We start from the raw sequence: 16,796 nt of genomic DNA, 5'->3' as shown, positions 1-16,796 counted from the left end.
AACATTCATGCAGCCTTTTGAAAATAAAAGTTTGAAATTTTGTTTTGTCATTTTGTTATAAAAATGATGCCATGTACAAAATCTGTATTTGGACTCTCGAAAAATTTAGAAAAATCTCCATTAAAAAAAGCTTTTATATTTATAGAAGCAGGGCATGTGCACATGTATGTGTATATGTACAGACATGTGTTGTGTACATGTTATATGTTTTATGTTTACCAATTCAGTTTTTTACATTTTTTATTGATACATCATAATTGTACATATTTATGGGATAGAGATAGTATTTTGATACATGCATATAATATGTAATGACCAAATCAAGGTAATTGGAATATCCATCACTTTTAACATTGATCATTTTTGTGCGTTGGGAACATTCCAAATCTTTTTTTCTAGCTATTTTGAAATATAAACTAAGTTGTTATTTAACTGTGTTGTTGAACACTAGAACTTAGTCTATCTATCTGTGTGTTTATACCCATGAACCAAGCTCTCTTCATCCCCATCTTCCTTCCCAGCCTTTGGTAACCCTCATTCTACTCTCTACCTCCATGAGCTCAACTTTTTTAGCTCCCACATGTGAGTGAGAACATGTGATATTTGTCTTTCTGTGCCTGGCTTATTTCACCTAACATAATGACCTCCATTCATGTTGCTGCAAATGACAAGATTTCATTCTTACTTGCGGCTGAATAATATTCCATTGTGTATATATACCGTATTTTCTTTATCCATTCTTCTGTTAATGAACACTTAGGTTGATTGTATATCCAATATAGTATTATCACCCGCTTTTTTCTGTCAGTGATGATGTCTTCTTCCATTTTTTTTTTTTTTTTTTTGAGACAGAGTCTCACTCTGTTGTCCAGGCTAGAGTGAGTGCCGTGGCGTCAGCCTAGCTCACAGCAACCTCAAACTCCTGGGCTCAAGTGATCCTTCTGCCTTAGCCTCCCAAGTAGCTGGGACTACAGGCATGCACCACCATGCCCAGCTAATTTTTTCTATATATATTTTTAGCTATCCATATAATTTCTTTCTATTTTTTTTTTTTAGTAGAGACGGGGTCTCGCTCTTGCTCAGGCTGGTCTCGAATTCCTGACGTCGAGCGATCCTCCTGCCTCGGCCTCCCAGAGTGCTAGGATTACAGGTGTGAGGCACTGCGCCCGACCTCTTCTTCCATTTTAGTACATGTTTTCTCATCTTTTTATTTTTTGTAATTTATTTTTTTGAGGCAGGGTCTTGCTCCATTACCTGGGCTAGAGTGCAGTGGCATCATCATAGCTCACTGCAACCTCAAACTGTGGGCTTAAGGAATCCTCCTGCCTCAGTCTCCTGAGTTGCTGGGATTACAGGCAAGCACCCCTATGCCTGGCTAATTCTTCTATTTTTGGTACAGTGGTAGAGTGATGGGCTCTCACTCTTGCTTGGGCTGGTCTTGAACTCCTGACCTCAAGTGATCCTCCCACCTTGGCCTCCTAGAGTTCCAGGATTACAGGCATGTGCCACTGTGCCTGGCACATGTTTTCTCATCTTTGTACTCAGATTATATTCATATTTCCTCAATTGGTCCAGAATGTCCAAACCAATATTTATTCTAGGACCATACATTGCATGAGGTTGTTGTGCCTTTAATCTCTCTCTCTCTAACATGGTCCCTTTTTGATAACACTTTATTCAAGAGACCAGCCCTGTTGTTTTGCAGAATGTTCAACCTTTTAAATTTTTCTGGTTTCTTCTTTTTTGTGGTATCTTTTAACTTGTTTCTCCATTCTTTGTATTTCTTGTGAACTGAAAGTTTTATCTGAAGGCTTATCCGTCAATACTATGTGTTGCATCACATCAGAAAGCATATAATAACTAAATTACCATTAATGACACTAAAAATGACCACTGGATTAGGTGTTAGCCATTGAATCCGTTCAATGTATGGTTTCTCCTTGTGGCTTATGGTATTCTGCGTGGTGTCATTTTGGCACTGTTCATATCTTCAGTCCAAACATTCATCTAGTGTTTTAAACAATTGGTAATGCTTGCCTGAATAGGTTTTATTAGAGTTTTGGGGTAGTGTTTTCCTAACTATTTCATTCATCTTTCCTGTGTTAGCTGGGCTTCCTTTTTATGGAAGTTGAGCTTTCCTTCATCCAGTTGGGGCTATTTGGTCATAATGAAACCCTTCATCATGAAAAGGCAGAATGAATGGTCATTTCCCTTTAATTACCAGTTTTCAAAGTAAGAACTTGTTTTAATAGACACGAGACAGAATTTTATAACCTGTTGTAAAATTATCTAAATAAAGGTTCAGTGGGTTTTGAACTCATTTGCTAAATATGTTTTTAAGTGTGCAGTACTTTCCTGTTAGTTTTTAACATCTCATTAGCATTTGGGAAGTTGGAAATTTACTAACTAAATGTACATTATTGCTGGATGGGATCAGAATATGAATGTAATCATTTGGTAAACTCAGCCAGTGATATACTGCATTTGTGTTTACAAATCATGGTAAAGTATCTTTTTTCGGTTATGGCAACTATTAAAATCAAGAATTGAGATAGCTGTACTTAACCATGTTTTAGAAAATGAAATGTATCAATCACATTAACATTGTAATAAACAGTTTTTTAAAAATCTTAAAGTTTTTAGTTTTTTAGACTAGTCAAATGCAGTAGTGAGAAGGGGGAGAGAGTAGAACAAGGAGTTTGATCTGGCACTGACTGTGAACAATCCAACTGAGATAACCACTACCTTTGGCCCAGCCAATAAATAGATTTTTTAAAGCACAATTACAATATATAATACATTTGAGAAATAATTATCCCTTTATCTTTTAAAAATTTTTATATGTGTACTTTATAATGAAGGTGGTGTGTTAGTACAGTACTAGGTGTAAACAATGATTTCTACTAGTTGCAAAAAAAATTATTTGGAAGAGGCTGTTCTGTATTGGGGGCTTGGGTTCAGAGTGAGCTGGCTTTTAATTTCATTTTAGGTAGTGTCTGGCACAAATGAGTCATTCACTAAGCGTCATGCTTTTTCTTTTTTCCTGGTTCTACCTACCTTTATTAAACCTTAAATCTGCTTTTTAAATTAAGAAGTAACAAAGTTACCTTTCTGTCTTACTGGTGATCAACTCTAGTTACATCTTCCTGCCACAGCATATATATTTTCTTCAGATATATAGTATTCAGCTCTTCCATAGGTTAAGTGTACTTCCAAGGACTAGCTAGGAAAATTAACCATCATTTCTAACATTTTTCTCTGTGTAAAATAAACACAAATCATCCTGAGTGTAAAATAAATGACAGAAGCAAACTGTTGGCACAAAGCTTACAAATTTGCATTCCTCTAATGTTTAATAGCTTACTTTGGTAGAACAAATTGTGGCAATGTGTAGGTTCCCAGTTTAAAATTTATCACTCTATTTTCTTTTTAGGTGATTTTTGTAGGCTTTAGAACAGCTTACTTTGTAAGCATTTATGTTAAAAATTAGGATACTAATTAAATTCTAGGGATTCCTAACTCAGCAACCTATAAGTAGAATCCTAAATTCCATGGAGTTGAGATTGCCTCAGTTCTGAAAAGAGCTCAGGGACTTAATTTGTTACTTAATGATGATCTTTGAAACCTATGGTCCCACTTTTTTCAATGATTTAATTATTTTGGGCCTAGTAGCTGGTGCTGGGTCAAGGTGGCTGCAGGAGGGAGGGATGAGGCAGGACTTTAAGGGAGCAGAGGACTGATAAGACGAGGATCTGGAAGCAGTGGGGGGGCATCCAGTTCAGTAGATGGGGCAACAGAGGCCAGAGGATAGAACGAGGTCGTAAACACCCTTCTGGGTGTCTTGTGAATGGCAGGGCAAACAGCAACCAGGCAGCTGTAAATAGCAGCCAGATGCCAGCTAGCATGAGGCCAGCGGAGCGAGAGAAGGGATGGCCGTGTGATGCAGCAGCCACACTCATCACTCTGCGTCACAGTTTTACTTCCCTTCTCACCCTAGTGAGCCTGACTGGCATTTCAGCTGCCTGTGGTCCTTCCTGGGTGGTACTAACTTTGGAAACCAGGGAAGAGAAATGGCCCTCGGACCATTTATGATCCTTGACCTCAGATCTGTTAAGCTTTCTGGAATTTTGGATTCCATCCTTGTTTGAGCCCTTGTTTTAGATAGTATGGCTTCTGGTCTATAAATAAGGCCTGAGCAGTCTGCCCTCTTCCATCAATAACAAGCAGTGTGATCTTAGATGAGCAGTTAATGCCACAGTTTAGAAAGTAGTAGCCTGCCAGTTTTATGTAACTCACAGAGTATTTTTAGTTGTGGAGTTTTTTTTCTCAATGTTTAAAAATTAGATTTCATTTAAAAAAAATCAAGATTAAAAAAAACATGTCCCTACCACTCACATAGTATTTGCCACGTGCACTTATTCCCAGGGCCAGTTCACTCATTTTTATTAGCTGTCTGGCCTCAGTCAATGTGTATTTGCTACTCTGGACTTCCTGTTTCTTTCTGCCTAAATTAAGGATCATTGTACTAACCTACTATATACCTACTCTCTATGTAAATAAAAGTAATTTGAAAAGGTAACACTATGGAAATGTGAGGCTATCTGATTAATTTTTTTAAATGACTTAGAATTTTTTTTCCCCAGTATTTATGTAGGAGCTGTGAAAGTGATTTTATCTTATTTACTTATTTTAGTCCATAAAATTGTTATGTATATTCTTGCTCCTGCTCACCTTTTTTATTTAGCAGTTGACTACATAAGCTTATTTCCAACTGGCATTGATTCATGAGCTTTCTGTGTTAATCTGGAGAGAGGTTTTTTGTTTTTTTTTTTTAAATCAATCAAGCTCTTGGCATAGGAAAGACTGTATCTTCTGGAGGACACGTGAAAATAGGCACAAGAATTTTTAAATGCTAAAACATTGTGACATTTCTCCACAAAGAATATTTGAAAATAGTTTGCTGGTATTTCAGGCTGCCACATTTGTTGTTGGAATTTAAATGCCGTTTGTTGTTCTTAACTCGGAAGTGTGATGAATTGTGTAGTGTTTTGGTTTTTAAACTGTACCAGAAGCTCTCTAAGTATGTAAGTAAAGCTTCAAAATGTTGTATATGAGAATAGAAATAAGGAACACATGTCTAATTGGGCTTTTATTATTTGAGGCCGGGGTTATCAGAATTGAAATGATAAATGATCGAGTCGTGATCTTTTTGCTTCAGTTACTTATTCATCCATCCACAGCTCATTGAGTACCTCCCAGGTTTTATTCAGCAAAAATAACCTTGTACCGTGACTTTGACAACCGCTACAGACGTCTCAATTAGTTTCTACCACAATATCATATTCTTCTGGTGAGATTGCTATTTGCTCCTTCAGAGAGATTCTTTATCCTAAAGAGAGACAAGTGGATCTGACTTACGCTTCCTAAGCCATGTCTGCAGTTGTCATTTCCTCATTGTTGAGTGTGCTACTGTGTTATCTATTGCTGCCCAGCAAATTACCCCAAAATGAAGTGGCTTAAAATAACAGTAAACTCAAACCGTTTCTGTGGGTTAGGTATCCGGGAGTTGCTCGACATGGGTGGGTCTGGCCTGGTTCTGGATGGATCTTATGTGGGCTGCAGTCATCTGGAGGGTCCACTGCTAAGGTGGCTTGTTCACAAACCTGGCAAGTTTGTGCTGATTGTTGGCCGGAGGCCTCAGCTCCTCACCAGTGGGCTGCTTGAGTAGCCTCCCAGAATGACAGCTTGCTTTGCCCAGAGTGAGGGTTCTGAGAAAGCAAGGCAGGAGCCACATCTTTTGTGATCTAGCCTCAGAATTTACACTCTGTCATTACTGCGATGTCCTATTGTTTCCATAGGGGCACTCTGTCCATTTTGGGAGGGGGGACCACATGAGGGTAGAAATTCCAAGACATGAGAATCTTTGGGGCTGTCTTAGAAGCTGGCTATCACAGCTATTTATTATCTCTCTTGGTCATCATTTGTTATTTCCTGCTTTCAAATAGCACTATGGAATTAGAATGGGCATTTCATTTGCATAGCTTCTCATGAAAATATACCAAAAGAATTTGAGAAGTGCCTATCGTCCAAATTGCCAGGAGCACAGTGATAAATCATAAAATTGTGTAGATTTAGAGTTACCTAAGCTGAGAATTTGTGTTAATTTAGGAGCCATTTATAGGGTTCTTCTTAAGTAACACATTTATAATTATTAATATTTCATTTGGGAAGGCCTTTTGACTTAGGAAGATAAGTAGATGTAAAAGCAAAAATTATAGATTGGTAGCAAATATTTCTTTGATAGTTACGTAAATGGATTTATTCTGAATCTGTAAATTTTCTTTAGTTTCTCAGTATGCCTTATAGTATCTATTTATATACAGGCATTCCCCAGCTGGATTTTTAAATTACAACGTTTTGAAGTTGATTACCAGGAATTTAGGTCCCCCCCATAAGAAAAAATGTTACATTGTTCTTGTGTTATTTGAATTGAACTTGTATTCCAAGGCTAACCCACAGTTATTTAATGTATTAGAGACTATTTTTGTTTTGGAAGTTAGAAGGAAATAACACTATTGCAATTTTAGTAGTTAAAGAAACCAAAGAACTCCAGTCTTAAGCAGGAAAAATTATCTTAATTGGTACTTAAGGAAAAATTTGTATAATTTTAGAGAAAGTCTTAGAAATCTAGGGAAATTCTGAAACAGGTCTTTGGATTTCATTTCAATACAAGAATGAATCAACCCCTATTCTCACCCTCATTGGCTTCAAGGTGGGTTTTATTTATTTAGTTAGTTTTAGGGGTGTTTTTTGGGAGGGGATCTACTAGGAAGTCCTAAAATAGAGTGGCAAAAAGAAAAGACTATACTGATGTTATCCAGTCTTAGAAGAGGGAGGAGACATGTTGAAGACAAGGAGGGAATGAGGGAATTTGAAAATACAGGCTGGATTTTAAAACTTCTAAAATTTTCATGAAGTAGTTTTTATGCTGTTTTTCCAAATAAATATTAATAAAATAAAAAGTCAATTGATAGGTTGATGCTGAGGAGATATAAGTGTAGAGCAAGTAAGGTAGGGACAAATGAGTTTCGCAAACATAAGCTGTTGAGATTATCGATGATATTCTTGTGGTTAGTTCATGATAACTTACAATCTTATATATAAGTCAGTAATATTGTATTTGAAAATTTGTTGACTATTAGATAATATTTAATAAAATATTTCTTTTTTCTTGGAATTGTTCTTTTGTTAGACCTTTTGTGGGTTCATATGCTGCTATAGATAAATAAATGTTTGAAAAATCTGTAGAGTTAATTATAGTTTTGTATTCTTTTTAGAGTAAATAGGATGAAATCATATTTTGGGAAAAATTTCCATTTATGAGTCTTAAAACACAAAATCAATGAAATGCCCTCTGGAAACTCAGTCAACTCTTATGACTAGTTTTAGGGTATGTCTTTTTCTAAGTTTCAAAGATCTCTGATTTTTTAGTAATTTTTCTTGATCCAATGATATTTTATATTTATGTCAGCTTTTTATCAAATAATTTAAATTTTCCTAACTATTTTAGGTAGATTTGGCTTCAGTGAAGTAGTGAATGAATCAGAGTCCATATATAATGAAGTAGTAAGACAGGGGTTCTCACTTCAGAATGTTTATAATTTGGTGGAGGAAACTGGTCACATATATTAATATGATGTTAAGTAATAGAGATAAAAAGTTTGTAATTAACCTTTTTAGTGATTTCTTTTTTATTAGGAAAATTTAAAATACATTTTTCCAAAGTAAGCTTTAGAATTTAATCTGATTTTGATAATAATATATGCAACAAATCTAATGCTGTATGCCCTCTCTCCCCTGCCCACTGTATGTGAGTTGAACGTGCCCTGCAGGAAGATTCAGAAGTCTCAGGCCAACTAAATGGAGGATGGGGGATGATTTATGTAGAGAGATGCCAGTGAAATTCTCAAACTCTAGGTTTCTAAATAAACAAGTTACCTGTAAGGAGAAGGAGGAGGAGCAGAGACTTAGACTAGTAAGACACTTCTGCAACACTAGAAATGAGAAAACATTGGAACAATGTCTATAAACTATTGAGAGAAAATGACTACAGACCAAAAATCCTATGCAAAGAAACAATGAATGTCAAGGCAGGAAAAAGAAATTTTTGGAAATGCAAGGAATACCAACTGTGGACTTGGCATACTAAGGAATATACCTGAAGTATTTTCCCAGATGAAAATTGAAGCATAACAAAGTTCTAAGGACAAAAGAAGCAGATGAGAGTAGGGAACAAATGCAGTTTTACAGTAAACTTGTGCACTATTCTAAGTTCCTAAATGGATGGAGCTGGTCAAAACCTTTGTTCTACCTTTGTGTTTCTTTCCACATTGCCCCAATGCAACCCCCACCCCGTCTCCCCCAGGCTTCTTAACTGTCATTTCGGTGGACTTTCAGGAAGGAGGTGAAATTGCAAGTATGTGCTTAGTCTAACATCTTGAATTGGAAAATCTTTTTTTAAAAGTGCTGTGCTTCCTACCAGAGAAGATTCCTGTGAACAGTTGTTAGTCAGGGCTCATATTACAAGCAACAGAAACCAGCAATGGCAGATTTAAACAAAAAAGGCATCTACTGACAGGGTACGGAGTGACTCATAGGGTCCTTGGGAAGGCTGGAGAACCCAGCTGATGGCTGGAAATTGACAAAATTTACTTTGCAGTGAGAGCACTGTATCTTCATTTAGAAATAAATTGCCTTTTTCTTCTCTTTTCAAATGTAGATTATATGTTTGGGGAGAACTCCAGAAGAAGCATATGGAATATTAATCTTTGGAGATACATCCTATATTCCTTTCAGGTAAATATAAGAGTGATGTGGTAGATTCATTTGATTAGTTCCTTGCCAGAAATATATTGGTAGTTGTTTCTGAAAAAAGAAGATCTGGTAAATAGTCATTTTAGGGTGGGTACAAATAACACCACCGATCTAAGTTTCTCAATAGTGACACTACTGACATTTTGTCATGGGAGGCTGTCTTGTGCATTGTAGGATGTTTAGTAGCATCCCTGGCTTCTGCCCACCTCCATCCTCATTGTCAAAACCCAAAATGCCTCCAGACATTGCCAAATGCACCCCCGCCCTGCCCCCAAGTGGCATTGGGGAGCAAACTCTCCCCTGGTTGAGAATAGCCACTGATGAAAACTAGGCTTTATAATCAGGTGAGAATTACTAAAAACTACCACCGAGGAGTTTGGTTCCTGAGGAGTTAAGAAATACATTTTCCCAATAATCAGTAGTTAGTTTCTGGGACAAAAAAATGAGCCTCTTTTTTCTAGGGATACAGCCAGCAGAGATAGAGGGTGAGGTTGCTAATGTAGTACCACTTCCAGAAAAACCAGCCAAGCGGCTGTGTCATAGAAGTGGTGGGTAGCGATGTCTCTGCAGGAATGACATCCTCCCCTCTAACTTGCCATGTGATTGTGTTGAAGGTATTTTGAAAATAACTTTTTTCTTCTATAAATCAGATTAAGTTCTAAAAGTTTCTCTACTTATTTATCAAAATATTTGACTGTGCTGTATAATCTAAATACTTGTGTGGTGCCATAAGGGGTAATAAATGTATGAAATAATGGTACTCGTTCTGTAGTTTAGTGGTAATTTCAAATACCACATTGTTCTTCCATTCACAAATTAGTTCATTGTTTTAGGATTGTTACATATACCTCGAATGCCTAATTTAATGATATGGAGGTTGTGAATCTGACTTTATTGTGGATGAGCTTTGGGATGGGTCTTCCTAATTATCGGCAGAATCTCCTTTGCAAATAACTCCAGAGGACTTTCTGTAGACTTACTCCATTAAATAGAAATTTGTCAGAACAATCTGAAGAATTCACTAATACATTGCATTAAAGACTGAATATTAGTGATTTAGCAAATGGGAATTGGTTTGAACTCAGTATTGCCCCCTTCTTACTAGCTCGTGGATCACCTTAAGTATTCTGATATTTGAGGTGGGCAGGAAGGGAAGAGGGCATCTTCTGAACTGGAGGGTGTGCCATTCCCTTCTCAACCTATAATATAACAGCAGCAACATACTTCCTTTAGAAGAAATGCTTGTAAATATTTGTGGTCCCTGGGTTCCAGGCACATTGGCCATCTCTTGATACAGAGTGATAATTTTGTTGTATAGAACTCTTCTTTATAATGGTAATCCTTTAAAATGCCATTCTTACAGTGTTCAACACAAAGTCCTGAATTAGGAATAAGTTCACACCTTTCACATAATCCAAGGATCCATGGAACTGTTGATGTGAAAAAAGAAATTTTGCGTTAATTTAAATACAGGTGCCAAAAACAGAATAAACATTGCTTACTGCTATTCCTGTGTTTAGAATTATTGAAGTTTGGCCTTGAGAAATGAAGTTAGTTAATTAGTTACTTCTGGTCCCAAGAGCATCAGTAAGTAATTCTCTGAAAAATTGGACTTACCTAGAAACCATTCAGATTTGTGAAATTTGAATCTCTTAGGTGATAGATGCCAGGCATTTGATTAACCTAACGCAGTGTTTCTCAAAGTGTGGCCTGTGAACTGGTGCCAGAGTGTGAACATTTTGTTACTAGCCTGTGATGAGATAAATACAGAAATTGAGGATAAGATTTTAGATACGTTTATAGTTATTTAAGAGAGTAATTTTATGTTTTTGGAATCAAATAATGAATTTGGGCTTGTATTATTTTCTATTTTGCATTTTATTTACAAAGATAAGATTATTGCATTAATGTGGATATGTAATAGTACAAGACTATTGTATTATTATATTTCATGTTTATTGTATTTTACAAAAATATCAGCCTATCATGGACTTAAAATTTTAAGTTTGGTGCCTCATCACATTTTAGTAAGTTCTATAGAACTTATTCATTAGAAAGTAGGCCAATAAGGATTAATAAAACCTGAGACTATTTTGATAGAAATGGCATTACATTGTTTTTATCCTTGACAGGAATGTTAGAATAAATGTAACTAAAAAAGTATTGCAGGCTGGGCGCGGTGGCTCACGCCTGTAATCCTAGCACTCTGGGAGGCCGAGGCGGGTGGATCGCTCGAGGTCAGGAGTTCGAGACCAGCCTGAGCAAGAGTGAGACCCCGTCTCTACTAAAAATAGAAAGAAATTATATGGACAACTAAAATATATACATACAAAAAATTAGCCGGGCATGGTGGTGCATGCCTGTAGTCCCAGCTACTCGGGAGGCTGAGGCAGGAGGATCGCTTGAGCCCAGGAGTTTGAGGTTGCTGTGAGCTAGGCTGAAGCCACGGCACTCACTCTAGCCCGGGCAACAGAGTGAGACTCTGTCTCAAAAAAAAAAAAAGGTATTGCAAACGAGGTTGTGAAGGAATGGCATTCATTTACAATAAATAACTTTTTTATGTTCCATAGCAATATTTAATTAGATTTAATTCAGCTTAGATACAATTTAAAAGAGTACATATATATGATTTCTTACTGAATTACCTTAAATGTTTCTCTGTGTGTCTGCATGAAAAATAGGATAAAATGTAGTTTAACATTTTCTTGATACCTTAGGATCATTGTTATGAAGAGCATATATTCCTATTCTCTGGTATTATCTATAATATTCTTTGTTTCTTAGTTGATTTTTTTTTGCCTCTGCTTTTTATTTTCGTGAAAGATAGTATGGCAAAGTTGTTAATAAGCTAGACTGTTAACTTGATGTCAGATAGATGGGAGTCTGGTTCTCAGCTCTGCCGCTAATATCTCTGTGGTCCTTTACAAATTTGAGCCTTGGTCTCCTGGTGTATAAATGGGAACAATAATAAAATCTCCCTAAAGGAATTGTGAGGATGAAGTGACATCCTGCATATATCCCTTAGCTAACATTTGTTGACTATTCATCCCTCCATGTTTAAGTTGATGTATAACTTAAATACAATTTCAGAAAACACTAATCTTAAGTATACAGCACAGTAAAGTTTTCCATATGTCTGTGTAACCACCACACGGTTCAAGATATAGAGCATTGCCATCACCCCGGACGATTCTCTCCTGCCCGTTTCCAGGTAGTCATCACCCCCCAACTAACTTCTACTCTGACTTCTACCAACATCATTTAGTTTTGCTTGCCTTTGAGCTTCCTATAACTGGAATCATGTGGTGTACATTTTGGGGAGCTGGCATCTGGATTTTAAATACATATGTCTATGAGATTTATTCATGTTGTGGCAAGTATTAGTAGTTCATCCTTTTTATTGCTTTTGTAGCATTTCAGTCTATGAATATACCACAATTTATTTGTCCATTGTCCTTTTGATGGATTTTTGGGTCATTTGCAGTTTTGGGATATTAGGAATACAAGCTGTTATGAAAGCTGCCATTTTTAAAAATTAGTATTTGACATTGTTTTGCAGTTTCTAAGCAATACGTCTTTATTGACCCCATCTGGTTTTCCAAGTTTGTTAAACTCTCCTAACAACAAGGTGGTGTTCTCCCAACCCCTGTCCTCAGCCATAAGTCTCAGAGTTGCTGTTCTGCCTATTTGAAGAAGCCTGCTTGCTCACGTGGGAGGAAGGAGATGTGGGTGTGTTTAAAATGAAATAAACATGAGTGAATACAAAGATTCCTATTGTATATCCAAGTAGTGTGATGTATGAGGCAGGACTTGGGTGGATCCCAGATCAAAGCTTGTCAGATCGTCACTGACTGGAGTGGGGCTTGGTTCGTGGTAGGTTCTCAAAAAAATACGTTGAATAAATACTTCAAATTGTTACAAAGACTGTTGAACATGCCTTTAACTTGACTGGAAAAGAATTATGAGTAGGTTAAGAAGATGATAATGGTAGTTAACTGAGGTGACATGATTAAAATCATTAGGGTCCAATTTGAGAGTTTGCCATATTTCCCTTGGTAATTTTGATTTGGTTTAGACTAAACTGCTTCATTTCTCTGCCTTAGCTTCTCTATCTAAAATTGTTCCTTATTCCATGAAAACACTGTTTCTACAAAACAAGTATTTGTGTTGATTCTATAGGTCAGTGGTTCATAAACTTGAACATGCATCACAGTCACCTAGAGGACCTATTGAAACCCAAATTACCTGGCCCTACCCCTAGAGATTTTGGTTCAGTAAATGTGGGGTGGTGTCTGAGAATTTGCGTTTCTAACCAGTTCAGGTGATCCTGATGCTGCAGGCCTGGGTACCACTGCTGAAGGTCATTTTGTTTTTTCCTCCCTGAATATTGCAAATAAGTTATTGGTGCACCTTTGTCTTCTACGTTGGATAGAGGCCTTTTCTAGCATTTAAAAGAGAAGCTTTTCAATTCAGAAACTTACAGAACAAAAATGATGTGTTATAAACCTCATGTCTAGTCTTCATGAAGGCTAACATAGCCCACTAATTCTAACCAGCTCAGTCAGTAGCATCAAAGACTATTTTGGCTGAAAAGGATGCCCTTTGTTTTTCGTATTGTTAATGTTGGTTTGGGCAAAAATTAAAAGTTTAGAATGTACAATTTAATTTTTCATTCTAACATTTGTTGAATATTCTTACCACACAGTAAGAGATATTAGTATGAAAAGCTAACCAAGGCAGGCACTTAACAATGGCTCCAGTAGCAACCTTGTTCCACTTAGGAACAAATGAGTAACATGCAGATAGGCACAGTTGTTTGGCATGCCTAGCTAGCTTAATCATAATTAAATTAATTTTTATCTTGCCGAATTCCAAAAAATCTCATCTTATAATGGCTTAAGGTAGCCAAAAAGGGAAAGGGGATGGGAGGTGTCTTATTTTTCTGGACAAATAGGTTATCTGGTATTAAGAGATTTGTGGTAAGATTACTGATACGTGTTGATGCAGTGTTTGGGTGGAGTTGTCAGTAAACTACTTTAAGTACTTTCTCAAGAGTAGAATGAATCTGTGGAAGGTAGTTGACTCCTTAGTTCCTGTAATTTCATTGGTACTATTATTGTCTCTTAAGAATCAGAAAAAAGTTATCCAGTTAAATTCTTAAAAGTCCTAGCATAATGATAGGAGCAAAATGCTTATGACCTTATGCCTAGTATTTCAAATATTACCTTGATTTCTCAACATTTCTTTTCCTACTTGGAAGGAAATACACACACATACAGGCATAGCTAGGTACTTATATACATACATACAGGCATAGCTAGGTACTTATATACATACATATATACATACGTACTTATATACATACATACTTATATACATACATACAGAATCAAAAAGCAATCTTTTGTGGTAATGGTTGGTATGGTATTTTCTAGTTTAAAGAAAAATGTAAATGCCTTGCCCTTTTAGAAGGAGAGATAGATATTATTGATTAATTGAATTCAAGAAGGGAGCTCAGCTGACAAAACCAAAAATGATCCAGAGTGCTCATTATTGATCCAGGCCCATAAAACAGTACCTATTGGAATGGGTAGAAACTGCAGTGAAATTTTTAATTGACTTATCTGTTATTTAAAAACCAACAGGGAAGATTTCTTTTTTTTTTTTTTTTTTTGAGAATGGTTCTGAGTGTATGTTTGATTTTAAATTCTAGTCAGCTCTGTCTTAAGGTAAGTTTACTACAGAAAATTAAATTAACTAAGCTGAATATTTCCATACTTTTGGAATTTCAGAGATGCTGCATATGGAAGTTGCAGTTTCTACATTACACTTCTTGACTGTTTTCATGCAGTAAAGAAGGTAAGTGACTTTGTAGGATGCTCCTGGTGTTGTGTTGGAGAACTATAGTCCAAGGGAGGACTAGGCCTTCTTCCCAAATATCTTTTTGTAAGAATTTCTCCCAAGATGTGTATGATGACAGAAATATTCCATTTCCCAACTAACATTAGAGCAAACAAAACCAGGAACAGTTTATTCTGAAAATCTGAGCACTTCTATGCTTGAGCTGGGGGAAAGCCACTTAAAAAAACAGAGGACAGTAAGAGACTGCTATGAAATTAGATTCTAGATCCAGAATTGGTTTTGAGAATGTTGTGATTCAAAAGAAATGCAAAAAGTAAACAGATGGCTGGTTTCCACGTTCTGTTTGATTTATGTATTTTGTAAGTCTTAGTCCCACCAATATTGTTTACAATAGACATCTCTCTAACACAGTACGTGTCAAACACTTGGTTTCTGTTTTTTCGGGTATTAAATTTCTAGTTCAAGAGAATTTGAATAGCCATTTGGTTTGTTACAAGGTTTTATATAAAATTTAAGTGGATCACTACTGCTTTTTCAAAACTATTTGCAAGTAACTCCTGTGTGTTATAACCAGGGCTGCTGTCTTGACTCCAGGGAACACCCTTCATATCACATTCTGAATGGACAGGGCCCCCTGGGGTTAAGCAGTGTAGCAAGCCCTGGGATTTTCTTGAATGTCCAGGCAGCACAAAAAACTAGAATTATAAGTCAGTAGCCCACGAATCAAGTAAGTTTCAGCATCATCCCAGGTTTTATGTAATTTGTGTTTTTAGAGCCAAAAGGAGCCCAGGTTTACTTTCTTATATAAGGAATCATGGTGACTTTCTAGGAATTCTATCAGGAATTTTCTGCATTAAAATGAGAGGACTAATTAGTATACAAATTCAGAGACTAATTGGTATATGTTTTTCCCTGTGTGAGGCAATGAGGTATGGGATCACAGTTTCCTGGGCTCTGAGTCCAGGGACTCTTTGGGTATGGAGCTGATTGAGGTAGTTGTCACTGGCTCTGAGGCAGCTTGATCAGGGGACTGAATGACAACAGGTGTAAATGGCACCTTCCAGTTGCACTCACAGCCCCTGCCAGATGGGCCCCAGGGAACCGCTAATGTAGGCAGGCACACTCGCCTTTGAAAAGAGAAAAAGAAAAGCTTTGAGGGGCTTGGAAATGGTCTATTGTAATATCTTATAGCAGTCTCTGTTGTTATTTATTGGCCTGGTTTTTTTAAATTGAGCGTTATACCCAAAGTCTAATTACATTAATAATTAGCTGGTATGATAGATGAAAGATTATATTTTTCACACTAAATTTAGTTTTATTTGGGTCAACATCTTCTGATTTTCAATTTAAATATTTTTTATTTGTGACTGATTTTGAATATTATTGCAAATGTGAAACATTTATCAATGTAATTTTAGTGCTATATGCTTCCAATAAGATCACTTTACAAAATTCAAAGGAAAATAGGAATTGCCTGTAAACTACTTATTATTGTATCATTCTGTTAGGAACATCTCTAGTCCAAATGTCATGAAATATATTGAGTATTTTGAGTTCAAGGAAATGAAATTTGTCATGGATTTGGTTTGGGGATTAGTACTTAAATAACTATCTTATAAAATGAAGACCTTTTGGTTGGCATTCTAGCCTTCTTTATTTTGCATTTGTATGTCAGTAGTAAATTTTGAAGACTGGGTTTACAAGAGCCCCCCTTTTGAACCAAGACTACCTTGTAGATCAAGAATTCTTGCTTCCCTCCTGTCTGGCTCAATGATCAGTGAGCCGGGAGGATGTTTCTCACAGGCTGCCAGCTCTCTGTCTGTCCTTGTTTCAGGAAATAGATGTTCTGCTTATTTTGCTTAGGGTACTCTGCCTGCTGCAACAGAAGGAGGCTACAGGATAGGACAGAAAAATTTTCAGTATTTTATTAAAGGAAGAAGAATTTTTTTGCTCAGAATTTTGAATTTCATGTTGATGTCTGAGCTGTCTTTAGTATAGGGAACATTGATCTTTTAATTCAAGACTGAAGATTTTGAAAGTGAAGATATTGAAGAAGTGTG

The 16,796-nt window shown here is 36.4% G+C and overlaps 1 protein-coding gene across 5 annotated transcripts in view; it reads left to right on the top strand.

Annotated features, from left to right (window-relative positions):
- The window catches only part of CDC14B (cell division cycle 14B), a 90,523-nt gene that overhangs the window by 45,496 nt on the left and 28,231 nt on the right, over positions 1-16,796 (top strand). For all 5 annotated transcript variants that reach the window (XM_069476310.1, XM_069476309.1, XM_069476314.1 and 2 more), the window contains exons 5-6: positions 8,780-8,856; positions 14,667-14,733. In XM_069476310.1, coding sequence (XP_069332411.1) covers positions 8,780-8,856; positions 14,667-14,733 — 144 coding nt within the window. The remainder of the gene's footprint in view (positions 1-8,779; positions 8,857-14,666; positions 14,734-16,796) is intronic.

The sequence above is a fragment of the Eulemur rufifrons genome, chromosome 7 (assembly GCF_041146395.1).
Source record: "Eulemur rufifrons isolate Redbay chromosome 7, OSU_ERuf_1, whole genome shotgun sequence".
NCBI lineage: Eukaryota > Metazoa > Chordata > Mammalia > Primates > Lemuridae > Eulemur > Eulemur rufifrons.
Note: the sequence above shows the minus strand (reverse complement) of the source record. Positions and strands in the feature narration are given on the sequence as shown.